The 17,672-nt window shown below is 36.7% G+C and overlaps 11 protein-coding genes across 11 annotated transcripts; 6 read left to right on the top strand and 5 right to left on the bottom strand.

The window, feature by feature from the left end:
- Positions 1-10: 10 nt before the first annotated feature.
- Positions 11-1,408, bottom strand: C9374_003164 (uncharacterized protein; the record flags this gene model as incomplete). Its single annotated transcript, XM_044692662.1, has 1 exon — positions 11-1,408. One exon carries the CDS (start codon positions 1,406-1,408, stop codon positions 11-13), a length of 1,398 nt encoding a protein of 465 aa, XP_044550008.1.
- A 91-nt stretch (positions 1,409-1,499) lies between these two features.
- C9374_003163 (uncharacterized protein) lies at positions 1,500-2,741 on the bottom strand (the record flags this gene model as incomplete). The annotated part of the gene is made up of 1 exon (XM_044692661.1): positions 1,500-2,741. The coding sequence occupies one exon, from the start codon at positions 2,739-2,741 to the stop codon at positions 1,500-1,502; it is 1,242 nt and encodes a 413-aa protein (XP_044550007.1).
- Positions 2,742-2,917: 176 nt separating this feature from the next.
- Positions 2,918-3,571, bottom strand: C9374_003162 (uncharacterized protein; the record flags this gene model as incomplete). The annotated part of the gene is made up of 1 exon (XM_044692660.1): positions 2,918-3,571. One exon carries the CDS (start codon positions 3,569-3,571, stop codon positions 2,918-2,920), a length of 654 nt encoding a protein of 217 aa, XP_044550006.1.
- Positions 3,572-4,217: 646 nt separating this feature from the next.
- Positions 4,218-6,151, bottom strand: C9374_003161 (uncharacterized protein; the record flags this gene model as incomplete). The annotated part of the gene is made up of 2 exons (XM_044692659.1): positions 4,218-5,626; positions 5,731-6,151. 2 exons carry the CDS (start codon positions 6,149-6,151, stop codon positions 4,218-4,220), a joined length of 1,830 nt encoding a protein of 609 aa, XP_044550005.1.
- A 229-nt stretch (positions 6,152-6,380) lies between these two features.
- Positions 6,381-7,672, top strand: C9374_003160 (uncharacterized protein; the record flags this gene model as incomplete). The annotated part of the gene is made up of 2 exons (XM_044692658.1): positions 6,381-6,888; positions 6,942-7,672. 2 exons carry the CDS (start codon positions 6,381-6,383, stop codon positions 7,670-7,672), a joined length of 1,239 nt encoding a protein of 412 aa, XP_044550004.1.
- A 487-nt stretch (positions 7,673-8,159) lies between these two features.
- C9374_003159 (uncharacterized protein) lies at positions 8,160-10,217 on the top strand (the record flags this gene model as incomplete). Its single annotated transcript, XM_044692656.1, has 1 exon — positions 8,160-10,217. The coding sequence occupies one exon, from the start codon at positions 8,160-8,162 to the stop codon at positions 10,215-10,217; it is 2,058 nt and encodes a 685-aa protein (XP_044550003.1).
- A 143-nt stretch (positions 10,218-10,360) lies between these two features.
- Positions 10,361-12,354, top strand: C9374_003158 (uncharacterized protein; the record flags this gene model as incomplete). The annotated part of the gene is made up of 2 exons (XM_044692655.1): positions 10,361-10,424; positions 10,577-12,354. The coding sequence occupies 2 exons, from the start codon at positions 10,361-10,363 to the stop codon at positions 12,352-12,354; spliced, it is 1,842 nt and encodes a 613-aa protein (XP_044550002.1).
- Positions 12,355-12,518: 164 nt separating this feature from the next.
- On the top strand, positions 12,519-13,274 carry C9374_003157 (uncharacterized protein; the record flags this gene model as incomplete). The annotated part of the gene is made up of 2 exons (XM_044692654.1): positions 12,519-12,557; positions 12,786-13,274. The coding sequence occupies 2 exons, from the start codon at positions 12,519-12,521 to the stop codon at positions 13,272-13,274; spliced, it is 528 nt and encodes a 175-aa protein (XP_044550001.1).
- A 118-nt stretch (positions 13,275-13,392) lies between these two features.
- C9374_003156 (uncharacterized protein) lies at positions 13,393-14,343 on the top strand (the record flags this gene model as incomplete). The annotated part of the gene is made up of 1 exon (XM_044692653.1): positions 13,393-14,343. One exon carries the CDS (start codon positions 13,393-13,395, stop codon positions 14,341-14,343), a length of 951 nt encoding a protein of 316 aa, XP_044550000.1.
- A 691-nt stretch (positions 14,344-15,034) lies between these two features.
- On the top strand, positions 15,035-16,552 carry C9374_003155 (uncharacterized protein; the record flags this gene model as incomplete). The annotated part of the gene is made up of 2 exons (XM_044692652.1): positions 15,035-16,137; positions 16,201-16,552. The coding sequence occupies 2 exons, from the start codon at positions 15,035-15,037 to the stop codon at positions 16,550-16,552; spliced, it is 1,455 nt and encodes a 484-aa protein (XP_044549999.1).
- Positions 16,553-16,836: 284 nt separating this feature from the next.
- C9374_003154 (uncharacterized protein) lies at positions 16,837-17,481 on the bottom strand (the record flags this gene model as incomplete). The annotated part of the gene is made up of 1 exon (XM_044692651.1): positions 16,837-17,481. The coding sequence occupies one exon, from the start codon at positions 17,479-17,481 to the stop codon at positions 16,837-16,839; it is 645 nt and encodes a 214-aa protein (XP_044549998.1).
- Positions 17,482-17,672: the final 191 nt, after the last annotated feature.

Below are 17,672 nucleotides of genomic sequence, written 5' to 3'. Positions count from 1 at the left end.
TTAATTTCGCTTATTTCTTTTTTTTGATATTTGTCTGAGATGACTTGTCCTTGCCAGTATTGGCAGCAACAGACTTTTCCGCTTTGGGATCCATCAAAATACCTTGCTCGGTGAAAAAGAATGGCTTCATTCCTGAGAAATCTACACAAAGCCATTTGTAGAACAATTTTCTGTGCTTATCAAATTCTCTGGAGTTTAGCTTAAATCTTTCTTTGAGAAAAGTATTAAACAATTCTCTTCCTTCAGTTGTAGAGATAACCTCCGGTGAATATGATTGGTCGGTCACGAAATTTGAGAATTGTCCAGTTACTGAATCAGGAGAGCAATCATGTTGTAGTTCTTTTTTCATGACTGAAATTTGTTTTTCTAATTTTCGTTCCACTTCATCTCTGAAAAACTGAATAGCATTTCGCTTATGGTCTGATTCTGCAAAGAATGCACTCGCAATTAAATCATCCACAGTGTTGTCCAAAATACCTAAAATAATGTGCCTGTCACGCACGCTTTTCCCACTTGTTTCCACTCCATGAAGGCTATTGTACCAGTGGGTTTTAACTTTGTACATATCGCCATCATTAAAACGAATTACGTAGCCTTCTACTTGTTGTTGTGAATAAATTTCTTTCAGAAGGTTTTTGGGATCTCCGTTTAGTCCTTGTTGAAACTCTTTCCACACTTTGACAATAGGAATATCATTGGAAAAAGTATTTTTGATCAATTTCACCATTTCATTAAATTCCACATATTCTCCACTTTCATTCTTTCGTATAGCAAGTAATGTTAAACTACTTTCAGTGTATTCAATCACTATAGTTTGTTTGGGTGAACAAAATTCAAAAAGTGGAGTCCATTCCTTCTCAATACAATATTTACAAAAAGAAATGTAACTCTTTCGTTGTCTTTCTTTCATTTCCGAAAAAACATAATCATCTACCAATTGAGCTACTTCAGTAAATCCAAGCATGGTAGTAAATTTAAATCCAAGTTGCTCTTCTGATGATGCTCTCTTCTGAACTGGAACTGGAGATACCAATGAACCATCCATTTTCTCTAAAACTCTAAACCCACGTTTCCAATTAATCTTCTCAACATTAGTTTCCTCCCTTTCATTGATATTGAAAAACTTGTGAAACTTTCTACAAACAATCTCTTTACTTTCCTCATCGAATATTATTCCTCTACATTCCCTTCTCAATTTACTGATCAACCGTTCATGCTCATCTCGAGCCTTCTCTGGATCGGGAAATGTATTTCTCGTTGCTGATTTATATTTGATGAAAATATAACCTTGTTCTTTCCGTATCGTAAATTCATCTTCATTGGCTCTGGAATAATTTTCATCATTGCCTCCAATAATTGCAAATAAACATTCATGAATATCCGTGTAGGTTTTGATAGTTGGAAACATTTTTTTTGAAAAATCATTCTCAAAATTGAATCATCATCATTTTGTTGAAAGTACAGAATTCGTTAACGCGCTCACACTGTTGTTCAACTCGTTATTTGTTATTGGAATTTTGTGTTTTCACATAGGCCTGGACAAGAGATTTGCATGCTTCAGAGAGTTTTTTCGTTATTTTCTTTTGGACTGCTTCGTTCAATTCTTCCAATGGTTTGCAATCACATTCTGAAATCTCACCAGAAGTGACATCTTTGTGGTAGTCACTAAGAATGTCTGCAGAAAATTCTTTCATAATTTGGGAAAGATTTTGTCGCGTAATGGTACCAATTTTTGACTCGACATTGGAAAGTCTGTTCATGGTAATGTATCTTTCCAACTCTTGCCATGTGTTGTCAAAGTCTTCTGATATGCCTTCTTGTGAACGATCCTTTTTAGGTTGTCTGTTTTTCACCTTAGTTGGATTTGTCTCCATAAATTTAGAGTTTTTCTTTTTGATGATGGCTCTAGCACCAACATGAACATTTCTGTTAGCTGCCTTAATTACAACACCCTCACACAAATTTTCCTTCTCGTTCCAATGAACATTCCTTTCCTTAACCAACTCTGAATAATACAAATGAGGAAGGGTTGTGTTAAACTCAATATCAAATGACAAACACTCTTCTAAGGTACCTCGAATGAGAGGTTTCGCACGTACTCTAAAACCAGCACGATCAAGCAATGGGTCAACATGATCAAAAACAGCCCATTTCTCTTCTCCATTTTCAAAGGAACAAAACACATCAAACACATAAAAATCATAATGAGGGCAGTAATGAACTCCTTTTTGAATGTGTTTTCTCAGAATGGAATCCTCACTTGAGGAAGCTTTGGGAAAGTGTCCACCAAATAATTCTCCATAAATGTGAATTTTCTTCAGGACCTTGTCTTTGGATGAGTGTGGAGAGTTGTTTTCTTCTTCCTCAGGTATGGAAGAAGCGCTAAACCATGATGGAGCTTGTTCCGAAATCAAGAAAAACAATTTCTTGGCACAAGTTTCATATCTTTGAAACACTTCCTCGATGGCCTCAGGAAAGAAATTGGTGAAAAGCTTGTCTAGTACAGTCGTTCGATTGGTGAGAGTAATTTGTAATTGATCTGTGTTTGCATGACCATTGTGATGAACGATAAAGCTAAAATTGCTACCGTGGACTTTTTCCGATGCTATCCATTCCACAGGTTGATTTAATTCTCGAAGCTTGGCGTCTTTTTCTCGAATCTTTTGAAGGAAATCACTTCGATAGTGGTTCTCAAGTTTGCTGTAGGACTTGAAGAGGTCAGCGTTTTGGGGTGGGAACATTTTCTTTGTTGTGTGGCATCAAGGAGCGATTGGGTGTGTTAAATTTCAAGGCCGGGGTGAGTTTTTGAAATTGCAGAATTAAGGGCAAGAAGTTCGTAGGGCGTATCTCCTATCAATGTGCTCCTGTAGTTGGATTATTTACAAATAAATATTTATAGTCACTATTGTGAGTTAGTTTAAACCTTGTTTACACTTGAATAAGGTTGAACATCATAGGCAGGTGGTGCATATGGTTGTGTTGGATACACATTCGTTACTGGTTGTTGTTGTACGTATGGTGAGTACATTTGAGGTTGTGGTTGCTGTGTTGGTTGGAATTGTGGTTGACCCATCATGCCAACATTATTCGGATAAGGCTGATATTGTGGTTGTGATGGTAGTGAAGGCTGTTGTACGTTGTTGTAATAAATTGGAGTAGGTTGAGGAGAGTAGCCACCAATTTGTGTGGTTGTTGATGGAATCGTTGTTGTCGTATTCATCACCACTGTTGTTGATGTTGGTGGTTGTACAACGACGGAGGTCATCATTTCATCTTTGGCCATTCCACTTGCAACGTTCTTGTACAATATAAACATACGAACTCCAGTAACCAACGAAGCAATACCACTAATGATGAGCACGATACCAACCACTCCTAAAATTATTGGCGTCGTAATTCCACTGCAGCTGGTAGATGAATTTGTTGAAACAGCAACACAGGCAGCATAGAGAGCACCGACAATGATGGCAATAATTGCAAATATTGTTCCGACTATGATTAACACTATGCCAGAGGAGAGCACCGCCAACGGTCGTCGTCTATGGTAAAAGACAGATTGCTGATAGGGCATGGCTGAACGTTTTTTATTGTTGGAACTTGGCTGGAAGAACTGCTTTGGGGTGATGACGATCAACAGTTCATGAGAGTGTTCATCAAAAAATGTCCTATCACGTGTTTGATGAGTTGATTTTGAGCAATATCCCTTTCATTACTCAGCCGTACCACCTATGTTTTGTAAACTGGTGGATGAACTTGCAAAATTTAAAAAAATTGAAAAAGGTCCCTCACGGTCCGACTGTGTCGAACTAGGGAAGTGTGAAAGATGATTTCCCACTTCCCAAATTTAATGTTTGTTGTCAACATAAAACAAACGCAGTTGGTACCTTGGTTTGGTGTTAGCCGCACCTACAGTAAAGCAACTACTTCCTTCCAGCTCCATTTCAATTCATTACAAATTCACCAAGCTTTTAAACTCGGGCTGAACCTGAAGACGCGCGTTAGCACTGAACTGCAGGAAGCGGATGAGAGCATGGTGTTGGAGACATGGTTGGCATTAACAAAAGTTTTTGGGTGTGACTTGTGTCAGATTATCGAAGCCAGTCTTTTAGACTCGGGGCTGAACCTGAAGAAGCGCGTTAGCACTTGACCGCAGGAAACCAATGAGAGCACTAGCTTGAGGGAATCTGACACACGTCACAGAATATATGCATCTCACTTTATATTCCACACGTATGGTATTGAAACCAACAATGTGAGTGGACATGTTTAGCGCATGCGCTGCATTTGAAAGTGGTGTTGGAACGAATTCCTTTTCTCTTACAAAATTCACATGGTTTGGGTTGTTGGGTCAACATTGGAAAATGTTGCAACGTTGAAATTTCCTTATACCGAGGTTGTCGATCACTAAGGCTGTAAATAATGGCAACCAAATGGCCTAATTGTTGAGGCTTTCGGTTATTGGGTCCCATATGGAAATATTGATATAATTTGTGAGAACCAACCACAAGTGTCTTCATCATTACAAAAAACATGCATCGTTTCCAACTTCTATGTCTACTTCGAAAATGGTACAAATTCAATGCAGCGTCAAATGAATCAACACTTCCCATGTTCATGTTATAAAATCGTAAAATGTCACATCTTGGTGTTTTGTTAGACCCTTTGGCTTTGACACGTTCTAATTCTTCTCTTGGAATTGAAGTGGACCCAACAGACGCCATAAAATTACATTTACCAGAATCAAACACTGAGAGTGCTGCAAAAGCGTTATCATTTCTAACAATAAAGCTTTGATCTCCTTTCTGTTTGAGATCCGGTTGCAAATAATTGGAAAATATTTCGGAAGGCCGATTACTTTGGCAACTCAATACAAATTCAAAGTTATTTTGTTTCAATTGCTCTGCTAATGTCAAACTTCCGTAAAATTGATCAGTAATTATTGTGTACTTTCTTGTGTTGTAATCTGGAAGTTTCTTGGCCAAATCCATAACATAATCAACTACGGTAGTACTAAGGTTATGCTCATTATTTTTCCCTCTGTATAACCAAAACCAAACCTGCATCCCGAAACTGTCACATAGAATAAATAATTTTAAACCTGTGGCATGTGGTTTACCACGGACGTGTTGTCTTCCCTTAAACCGTCCTTTGAACAATATAATACATTCATCAACAACCCCAATATTACTTGGGATCCAACATTCATGAAGCAGGTTGCAAAACGTGTCTAATATCCAATCAATATCGTATGATATGCATTGATGAATTTCTCGAAAACGTTTCTTGGTCATTATGTTGCGAATTAATCCGTTCCCAAATAAATATTCCTCTTCCTTTGTCCAATAATGTGCCAACTCCGGCATTTTGATAAGCCCCATTGTAAAAGTAATCGCAAAATAATAGTTCAATTCCTGCAAGGTAACCTCAGGTTTTTTCAATTCAGCACATTTTAAATTAGTTTTTTCTAAAATATGCTTTTCCACCTCAGCCGTGTATAATTGTTTGAATAATTCAAAACTATTTCCGTTTGTAACTTTGTTTGACGGTTTGCCACATTCTTTGGTGATGTATGGATTACAGAATTCCGGTGCTTTTTTCCAGCCTTCAGGAATATAACCATGCTTGTCTTTGTTGTGGGAGAGGAGAGCTTTTTTGCTTGCAAATTTCTTATTACATTCTTCGCAAACAATACTTGATTTTTTCTTTTTTTTGATTTCTCAATTAATCTACTTGATGTCATTGATTTCTTTCTTTTCTTAGTTTCCTTGGTTTCGGCTGATGAATTATTGTTTGTAGATTTTTTCAATTTTTTAATGCTCCGTAGATTCCCTTCAAACTCATTTTGAGATGCGTTTGGATTAAGTGATGCGTAGAAGTTCATTATAGTTTGGACTAATTGTTGTTTGTTTCCTGATGTCCTAACATGATATTGTTTACATAATTCTTTTAAATTCTTGTTTGTGAGTTGTTGTAGCTCATCTTGTGACATTTTGATGATTTGTTGTTCCGATGATTTTGTTTGTTGAGTTTCACCCGAAGGTAGTTGTTGTGATGATTGTGGTAAAGTACTAGGTTCATTTTGTTGTGATGATTGTTGTGATGAGCAAAATGTGGCGCGTCCGTGTTGTTGTGGCCTGTTTGACTTGCTCATTTTTTCGTTATTTTCCAACAACACCAACGGCAACATTGATTCATAAATCTACTCACTCACCACATGTAAGTGTAAGGATGAAGTCATTGTTTAGTGTGAGCCTGTTGCAAACGGCTGACTCAAAATCCTACACCTCCAAATTAATTTGGATGCGCCTTTCCGAACCGTGACTCACGAAATACAAAAATACGTGGGCATTTTATTTTTAAATTTGCTGCTTTTTGATTGGATGCAGGAAAGAGATATTTTGAGTTTCTTGGAAATGAATGATTTTCAAATATCAAAGCCCTATATGGTGTGTAAATATTGGTACACCTTGATGAATTCGGAAGAATTTGCTGTCATGTATTTGGGAAACCAGTGGTCCTTGACAAGCAATCAGAAACAAGTGCTGAAGAAGGCCGACCGATTTTACCAAAAATTGAGATCAAATTATAGACATTATCTAACACAAATTCAAAGTTACCTCAACGAGCACGATGATTGTTATTGCATGTCGGAGTCGTCGAAAAGAATTGATTCATTCTTTATTTTGGACAGATTTGGAAATGAATTGTTTTATAGAAATTTCGATATGGCTCCTCTGGGAGCTTGGGAAAGGTACAAATTCATAAAAGAGAATACAGTTTCGAGCTTTGTCGAGAGCGTGATTCAAGCACAAGATATGTATCATATTAGACCAATATTCCACACAAAAGGAAAATCATTCGCTTTTATTTCAAAACAGGATTTATATTGTAAGTGTAAACAAAGGGTGCAGAACAAAAGAACCAATATTTTCTTGCGCAAGTCGTTGTGGTTTCCAACAGCATACGTAATAATGCCATGGAAATGATTTGTCTTCTGTACAAGATACATGATCTCTTGTGCGAAATTTTGGGTCGACCCAAAATTGGAATTGATAATATCAGAATTAACCATACACTGATATGGCTGTTGGTAGATGAAGTATTGTGTTTGGGAATGACACAAAATTCAACAGCAAATGAGTTAAAAGAAATTTTGAAAGCGTCGTGGCCTGAAAAAGCTCTTCTTCCTGAAATCATACCGACATACTCGAACGCTCCTTCTGTGCATTTTAACGCAACTCCTATTGAATACAGAAGAAATGAAATATTTTGGGATTGGTTCGAGAAATCGAGAATGACAGTAACGAGTAATGGCCAAATTTCTGCACATCAAGTGAGCGGTAAAATTGATGTTACATGTTATATTTCTGGATTATATCCAGAATTAATACTAATGTTGAACAGAAGATTTCAAGATTATTGGGCATTGGACGGATCTGTAAAGCTATTCAAAGATGTAAAGCTGAATGAAGAGAAAACGATTTCATTCATTCCTCCTGATGGACATTTTGAGCTGTTGAGGTATATGTTCGAGAGAGTAACTACCGCTAAAGCTCCACATTTTTCACTCAGACTCTCATTACAAAATATATCGACCCAAGGCTTAACCACGACAGCAGCAGAGGTACAAATTAGCTTACAACAGAATTTTGACGTCCCGATTTACTATTGAAAATTTAATCGTGGAATTACCTCCATCCTTATCAAACATAGATTGTGAAATTTCAAAAACCCATGGGAACATTGACATTGCAACAGGCAAATGGAATATTGGTTGCCTTTCATATCAACACGTAGAATTGTCTTGTAGAATGAAATGCATTCTAAATGTGGGAGATTTTCAGCAGAATTTTGTTCATGTGAGCTATCGAATAACACCAGCTGTTACTTCTGGTTGTGGTATCCTGTGGTCCAAAGTGTTGCATCGCGAAAGAAAATATAGAGAGCAACCTGTTTTGAATTGTTATAGAAAAAGCACACAATGTAACATTCTGTATGAAATATCAACCCCAACCATAACATTACCACCATTGATTTGAGTTCTGGATCTATGACTAAGTACGCATATTACCTATGACAAAAAACAATCCAAATGGACAACAACTCTCCAGCAAGATCGAACTTGAAAAAGCGTACTTCTTTTTTTTATCAATAAAAAAATGTTGAGTGATGATAGTGAGCTTTGGCACCCTCGTTGTGATCATCAGGTAGTACAAAATCCAATCTCGCGAATGGATACTAAACAACAACAAGCAGAAAATCGGAATCCTCATAAATCGCTTCCGAAAAGTATTGCACGACAATTCATGTCTGAAAACGGATTGAAAAACAAAAAAAAGGGACGAAATAGAAGGAAAAATCAATGGAAGCTTGATGACTTTGTAGTGTTTGCTTTGGGAGATGGTGCCAACCAAAACAAAAAAGATGTAAAACAAAATCCAAAACACACGAAAGTAAAGCTAATGAACCCAACAGGAAGCGGTGGAGAGCTATTCAAACAATTACCGAGAGAAATTCTATTCAAGGTTTTCTCCTTTTTATCTCTAAATGATAATGCCGTCAAGAGCATCCTGTATATTTCTCGCAATATTACATTGACAATGCTGAATATTGATGATTTTGGAGAGTCCTCATTTACAGGACAAAATATTCAATTTTGTGAATATTTTAGACTGTTGACTTTTCTCAAGCAGCGAAAAGAGATTGAGGACATCGAAAATTACGTACGAAATAGAAAAACCTTTTTGAAAACTCTTGGCGACTTACATTCGGCGTCTAGTCAGCTACAAACCGAATGGAACGTACTTTCTTTCACTCAACAGTTGAATGAATTTAACAAGAAAAAGAGCAAGTTTGTGTCATTGATCCAAAATGAGCAAGGGAGGTTCAGTGCCTCAGACATTAAGTACAAACTTTTAAAGAGTTTAAAAATTATGAATAACTTATTTCCAGGCTGGCTCTCACCATTCTTGCAATCTGACATCACTGATATGCAGTCCATGAACGAAATTATTGAACGAAGCGCAAACTTGAAGAACTTACGGGATGTCATTCACAAGAATAGAAAAGTTGGAATTCCAGTGGTGACACCTGATGCATCTGAAAGTATTGCTTATAATGAGAGAATAGACGCCGAGGTAAAAGAAATGCTTTTTGCAAAGAAAGCATCGAGCAGGTCAAGAAAACAAAGAAATTGGAAACAAGAATTGAGCAGGCTCATAACTTTACGATCTATAAGAGATAAAATCAAAGATACGATATACTCTTTAACGCAAAACACCATCACAGGTGTTCGTTATGGTATGAGGAAGAATGAATATTTGAGAAAGGTGTCTTTTGGATTTACAAGACAGCTGAGACCGCCTGAATATTCGGAGCACGCTCAATTTCATTATTCACATGATTTCAAAGATAACATTTACTCCCTAATGGATCTCTTGAAAATGCTCAACGACAAATCTAGATACTTTTATTTATTTACGAAGAGCTATGCTCATGGAAAGAATAGGCTTGCTTCTAATTTTAAAAACAGACCGAATGGTCATGTTAACCTGTTTCAGAACTTGTTGTCATTATTTAATATGATTGCACGTGAGGCACGGATGAACAAGAATATACTCGAATCCGTGGCAAATTTAAGAAGATCCTCTCAGATAACACCTGCAGTAATAACCATTCGAAGAGGATGCGAGATTGTACAGCCAGAAACGACCGTTCAACAACGGACCCAACAACAATCTTTAGGTGATGAATGGAATTTCAATTTGGAGTCTCAAACTGATTTTATTGTGCACCATTTCACGCAATTTGTTGCCAAAAACTGGAAATACTATTGTATCTCCAAATACTGCTCTCAAAACATTCGTGTTGATTATGATCGATTTATGATTGACTTTTTATTGGATGGTTCAAGACATAGTTTTAGGAATTTTGTCTTGTTGGGAGACTTTATGAAGATCTTCATTGAAAAACATACTAACGCATTTAACAAGTTTGGAAAGATGTTTTTAGACCATTTGAATCATCCTGAAAACATTTCAGCAAATACTCCCTTAATTCGAGTATCAAAATTCAGCAGCAAGCTGAAAATTACACCCCATAATTTAATACCCATGCCAACAACAAGAGGACGCGGTAGAGGACGTGGAAGAGGACAATCTGATAGAGGACGCGGTAGAGGAGGACGTGGTTCTAACAGAGGACAATCAAATCAATAACATACTGTTTTTAAGGTGACTGCACTCACCAAATGCTTTCAGCATCTCAATAAACCACTGCTACGTCCGAGCAAAAAGTTTATTTAGCAAGCTAAAAAAATTGTTGGGACGACGAAAAAAAATATCCATCTCAAATTTCCATCATGCCAGTTGTTAACGTGAAGAAAAACAGGTTGCTCGAACGTCTTGAGCTTCCGTCCACATACTGTACGTACACAATCACCAAACATGTATAAATCGAATTACCTATGCCACACATTATCAATTTTGTTATGATTATTATTGCTCTTTCGGATGATGAAATTAACTCACAATTATTCGTTCGTTGTGATCTTGTTGTTGGTGAACCGTATACATAGCCGATGAAAAGTTCACCCAATTATGTTTTGATTTCGGTATTGAATTGGATGATGTTACTTCTGAAAGAGAGATGAAGGAAAAAGAACACGGAACACTCTCAAAGGAGGATTTGAAATTACTCTCTGAAGATGCCGATGAAGTCATCTATAAAATTGAAATTCCAGCAAATAGATACGACTTGTTGTGCGAAGAAGGATTGTGCAGAGCCTTGAAGATTTTCCTTCAAAAAGAGAATACACCAGTTTTTTCAATTGATAATAGCGTTGTTGGAGGTGAGAGCAAGTTACTGAAAATTATCGTCAAGAAGGAAACTCAACAAGTCCGAAGATTTGTTGTTGGTGCAGTATTGAGAAATATTACTTTTGATGAAGCCAGAAAGAAGAGCTTCATGGATTTGCAAGAAAAGCTCCACCAAAACATTTGTAGAAAGAGAACACTTGTTGCCATTGGTACCCATGATTTGGACACAATCAAAGGTCCATTCACCTATGAAGCATTGCCTCCGTCTCAAATCAAGTTTGCTCCATTGGGTCAAACTCAACAATTTACAGCAACAGAACTTTTTAACTTTATTGAAACTGAAGAAAAACAAAAACATTTGAGACCATACCTTAAGATTATCAAAGATAGTCCTGTGTATCCTGTTATTTATGATTCAAACAGACAAGTTTTGTCTCTTCCACCAATTATTAACTCGGATCATTCCAAGATCAAAGTTTCAACAAAGAACGTTTTCATTGAATGCACAGCCACAGACTTGACCAAGGCCAAGGTTGTATTGAATACTATGGTCACAATGTTTGCTGAATATTGCTCAAAACCATTCACAGTTGAGCAAGTTAAGGTTGAATATGAAGATAGCACTCAATCAGCCAATGAGAAAACACCTATTCTTGATGATGTTGAATTCTCTTGCACGACCGATTATGTCAATAACAGACTTGGGTTGGATTTGAGTGTTGAAAAAATGGCAGAACTTTTAAAGAAAATGCAATTGAACGCATCTGTTATGAATGACAAGAAAACACTGAAGGTTCTTGTACCACCAACTCGTAGCGATGTTTTACACGCATGTGATATTATGGAAGATGTTGCCATTGCATATGGTTACAATAATATTCCAAAGACTTTCCCCAAGTCTTCAACTGTAGGAAAAGAAAACGAATTGAACAAATTATCTGATATGATGCGTTTAGAGATGAGTATGGCTGGATATACAGAAGTTTTGTCTTTAATTCTCTGCTCTATCGATGAAATCTTCACATTCATGAGAAAACATAATGATGGAAAGAGTGCAATTACTGTTTCTCAACCCCAAACTAAGGAATTCCAAACAGCTAGAATTAGCTTGATTCCAGGTTTGTTAAAGACTTTGCAAAGCAACAAGACTTTGAAATTACCAATCAAGTTGTTCGAATGCGGAGATGTTGTGTTGATTGACTCATCCAAGGACGTAGGAACAAGAAATAATAGAAGATTAGCAGCTCTCTTCTCTTCTGAGACATCTGGCTTGGAACTGGTTCATGGTTTGGTGGACAGAGTGATGGAAGTTTTAGCTGTTCCATTCGAAGTAGAACATGAAAAGGCTGGCACAAGAGAATGCTATTCCATTTTCCCATCGAATGATGAGAGCTTTTTGGAAGGAAGACAGGCCAATATTTACTATAAGGGTAACAAGATTGGAGTCTTTGGTATTGTACATCCATTGGTGCTCAAGAACTTTAAGATTCAACTTCCAGTATCCGTTTTTGAAATTGATTTAGAACCATTCCTTTAAATTGACATTTTGAATAAATTATTGACAGATTACATTGCTACGAGTGGAGCTCATGCATTGTTGTTGAATGAAAACTTTTGTGTCAAGCAAGATCCGTGTCACTACAAAAAATCTTCTACTTTGAATTCGAATCATAAAATCCAAATAAAAAATATCAACAAAACATGGACAATCCTCTCTATGGAGATGAGAACAGCAAAACCGTAGGTATTAAATTGTTATAGCATTGTTGCTCATCAACAAATCCGTCCGTATGGGCCATATTGAAAATGTTTGAACAACTTGATCCGAACAACATTTTTGAAATTAATGATGATAAATGACAATGTTACAATCTCCTCACTTGACTAATTCAAAATATATTTAATATCAAATCGGAATCGTTTATCCTGCACGAATAACCAATGATTCGGTCAATGACAATAATTTAGATCAAAATTGCCACCTACACATCAGGTGCAATTGTAGGTCTTATAGGACTAGTCACTTTTATATTATTAGCAGTTTTCACATTTGTGAACGATGTACACCTTTATGCAAACTTTGCAATGATCATCTTTTTAATTTTGCAATTAATTCCATTAGGAATTTTGTTATATTGGCAAAGGACGTCCTATCTTGAACCCAAGTTACGAATTCTCATGATCATTACACCAATATTGTTCATTTTCGGATGCGCAGTTGCTTTGTTCTATGTTTTTGGTTTATCTTATCCTGGACAAGATTGTTTCAGAGGTAGTCCAATGTTAGGAAATAACAAAATTCCTGGACTTGATACCAATTTATATACCTTGAAAGAAAACAAATGTTACCCTTCAATCAGTTGTTTCTATTCTGCAAATTCTTGTGTTGGATGGGACGAGTATCTTAGACCACGATGTGGATATTACAACTCAACAACCATGCAATGTACAATTTAATTCATTGGAAATTCAATTATTGCAAATACCAATTTCAATAACAATCCTTATTAAATCTAATACAATTTCAAAAATGTAGGGTTGATTGAGCAATCAGTGGACCAGACAATTGCAAAAAATGCCGTCATTGGGACCTCCTATGTTTTCATCGGAGGATGATTATTGCTTTGGTTCGGCGTACGAGATTGTAACACCAACAGGTAGTAGTTTCCACAATAATAATCCCAATATTAATAAGAATAATAGCACAACTCAACCTCCGCCTCCACCACCACCACGACCTCCGAACAATTATCAAAATTATACGCCGAGCAATTTGGGAAATTATAAAAAGAAGAAACTCGGAAAGAGTGATTGGACCGATTATTTGGCTTTAATTTCGCTCAAATTTTGTACGCAAGATCAATCAAGAAGGCTTGGCGATTACAATGACAATGATATAAAAATTATTTTGGAAAAACAACTGGATTATACCCGCACAAGTCTTTCTCTACAATTATCAAAGTGTAAAACTTATCCAGAAAAACCAGAGGGTGCCCATCGGACAATGTTAATAGATTTCGGATCTGAACATTTGAAGAACAAGTATTGGGACAAAATAAGTCCTGGAACGCAATTCAAAAACACAAAACGAGACGATAACTCGCAATATGTTGAAGTTGTAACTTTATTAGACCTTATGTATGATAGCAAGAAGCGAACAGAATGTGTTCGTGCAATGGGTGGAATGAAAGTTCCACAATCTACAAATCTAACACAACCCGAACAGGTACACCAGAGCGGTAATCAAATAGACAATGTTGCTCTTCCCCAATATTTACCACCTCCAACAACATTCAGTAGCCCAGCCGCCTCGTCCTCACCACCTCCCTTAGATCCTTTAACAAACGAAATGAATACCTACGCTGAAAGATTTGAAAATCTAAAAAGAAAACGTGAAGCGTATGAACAAGATATAATATCCAAAGTTCGGCATGCCATCGAAGAAATGTATAAACCCAAAGCTAAAAAAGACGATGTCACATTCGTGGACGACAATGACGATGATTTAGGAGTAAAAATCCATTAAGCTTTATTAATAAGCGCTTTAAGACGATCTACGTAGGGTCAGGCCCTCATCCATTCCAACTTCTTTTTTATTATTTCATTTGTTTTGAAATATAGTATTTATTACAAGCCTTCCGAACCAATGATGCCCTTTTGAGAGATTCAATACGAACCAATGATGCCATTTCCTAGGACTCATCAGACTTTTCATCAGAAGAAGTATCACTATATTCATCACCCACCCGCTCGTAATCGTGATCCGTTCCATACTTCTGCCCCTCACGGCTCGTTATTGAGTAGTCCCTTATTTTCAAGTTTCATCGGTTGTTGTTGTTGCTGCCATTTATTAGTCCCTTATTATCATGTTTCATCCAAATATTGTTGTTCTCACGAGTTGCAAATGTTCTGCATGTACTATTTGTATTTTGCCAAAAATCGTTATGCAATTCCGATCTGCCTAAAGCTTTAAAAGGCATACACCCTCTCGGTTGGAATTGAGGCAAGAGTTGTTGTGCAAAAAAGTACATAAACAAAAGCACTCAAATGATGCATCAAGAAACGTTGACCCTCGCCAACTCACCAACAAACTCGCTGGAGTATTTTGGCTCGGGTTAAACCACTGTGTGTCACTCTTAATTTCGTAAACAAAAAGGAAGATTTCGTTGTAAAATGTGAGTGAAGAGAAAATCGATCCATAAAAAAAGCTCGCCACCATGATGTCCTCATCAGCCATTCTTCGAACCAGTGCTAACCGAAAAGCCTTCAGAGAAGCTTTCTATGCTGCTGCAAAATTGAAAGGAGAAACCTTCACTCATAATACAGCATACTTTATTCAGGGAGGTGATATTAAACATAGAACCAACAACAATGATGTAGAACTTTCTTTCCGACAAGAGAGTAATTTCTATTATTTATCGGGATGTTCAGAGCCTGGATGTGCCTTGTTGATGAATCCATCCATCAGCGAATCAGTACTCTTTGTTCCACAATACGATGATGATTATGCATTGTGGTGTGGAGACTATCCAGTAGCTGATGATTATAAACAAAAACTTGGTTTCTCTCGTGTCGAGTACAAATCCGAATCAGCTGTTGCATCCATCTTGAAGGAATGGAAAATTCAAAAAGTCTATGCTTTTGATCAAGAATCAAAGAACAGTTCATTATTGAATCCAAAGACTCTCGAACCAGGTGTTGAAATTATTTCTGATGAAATATCACGAACTTTTTATGTGTTGGTGAAGGATTTAAGACTCATCAAGACACAAGAAGAAATTGAAATTATGAGAAGAATGTGCCAAATTTCTGGAGCAGCTCACGTCAAATGCATGCAACGTGCAAGACCTGGTATCAATGAACGTGAACTTGAGGCCGTTTTTCGATATGAGACTATGCTGAATGGAGGTTCCATTTTCCAAGCATATGATCCAATTATTGCTGGTGACGATCGTGGAGCAACTCTGCACTACATTAGAAATGATGAAATTGTTCATGATGGAAGCTTGGTTTTGATTGATGCTGGTGCTGAAACTTATGGTTCATTATATGCAAGTGATATTACAAGAGTGTTTCCAGTGAATGGAAAGTTTTCCGAAAAGCAACGTCAAATCTATCAACTTGTTCTCGACGCCCAAATGCAAGTTTTAGCTTCAATGAAACCTGGTGTGAAATGGGAAGACATGCATAGATTGGCTTTGCGTGTGATGACTAAAGGATTGTATGAGTTGGGAATTTTGAAAGTTGATGGTAAACAAGGAGATGAAGCTGTTGAAGAATTAGTGAAACATCATGCCGGCTCAGTATTTTTCCCTCATGGGTAAGTAAGAAATACGAGGCTTAATTGAACTTTATTGCGAATAATTTCACACTTTTATAATAGTTTGGGACATGCTTTAGGACTTGACGTTCATGATCCTCCAAACAGAGATGGCACATTTGAGAAGATTGATGAGCCTGGAATTAAAAATCTCAGAATTAGAGTTACTTTACAAAAAGGTATGGTTCTCACTGTAGAACCAGGTCTCTATTTCAATAAGAGAATGATTGCCAATGCTCTCAAGGATGAGACTCTTCAAAAATACTTGAATCCTTCTGTGATTAATGATTACATGAGCGTTGGAGGCATTAGAATTGAAGATGACGTTGCCGTTACTGACGATGGTATTGATAACCTATGTGCCGGCATTCCTAAAACAATCGAAGAAGTTGAAAAGGTTATGAGTAAGCAATAGACGCTGTCAATGATGCTGGCCACAAATAAACAAATTTTAAGTTATTGAGTCATCTCAGTTTCTCATTATTAATCGATAATTACACTCATGTGTTGAGCTGCACGCTCTCAATTGGTCACTCCAACTTTGGGCCTTTTTGACAATCAATTTAAAATGTGAAAAGGAACAAAGGTATTCATTACCACCAATTGAACGGGAATTAAGCAATTGTTTCGTAAATTGAATTTGCCATGTATGACGTCATGCATGAAGAACAAACAACAATGAATTCATGCCTATATTTCTCATTCTTCTTCCCATCCTCGAGATACTTTCAATGATTCTAATGCCTCACAATTTTCAACCATATTATAAAAAGTTTCATCTGCTTCAATTTCTTCATTCCATCCATGAGGAAAGGTTCGGCATTGTTCTGGTCTCACGGGATAAATTGAACATTGATAAATAGCTTTCCCATGCTCATCAACTCCTTTCTGCTTTAAAAATACACACTCAACTCGTTTATGGAAATTCAATGAAGGTCTGTATTTAATGGAGAGAAGCTTTTCGTTGGAACGAGGTGAAATTGAACTCAAAACATAATTCTTACAAAATTCTTCAACACTTATATTTAAATATTTTGCAATTGCTTCCATAGCTTTTGTATCATTTAAATAGACTCTAATGGATCCATATCCTGTACAACATTTTCCGCACTGAGTACAATTTTTAAAATGTTTTTGAATTAATTCTTTTCGGGATGATGAATGTTGTGATTGAAGTAATGGTTGGCAGAGATGATAATTTCGCAACTGATTAGTATGAACCAAATGGTGGTATTGATCATGACTTTTGAAACATTGTACCACAACACTTGTCGTTGGTTTCCTCAATAATTTGTTGGATATGGAGATGTGATATCCGTTGAATGAAGACCAAGCCTTTTGCATTTTTTTGAGTACCGAGATATCACCATTGTTTTGTAACAGTTGTTTTACAGTTTGGTTATAAGAACGCTTTTCACCTGACCATCGTTAATTCCATCGGCAAGGAGAACAGGAGATTCTTTACGGAGTTGAATTAAAACTGAATACAAACCACCCATTCACAGTTGGCAACTTTGTTTCTAAACAGGAAGATT

The sequence above is a fragment of the Naegleria lovaniensis genome (assembly GCF_003324165.1).
Source record: "Naegleria lovaniensis strain ATCC 30569 chromosome Unknown tig018, whole genome shotgun sequence".
Classification (NCBI taxonomy): Eukaryota; Heterolobosea; class Eutetramitea; order Acrasida; family Naegleriidae; genus Naegleria; species Naegleria lovaniensis.
Note: the sequence above shows the minus strand (reverse complement) of the source record. Positions and strands in the feature narration are given on the sequence as shown.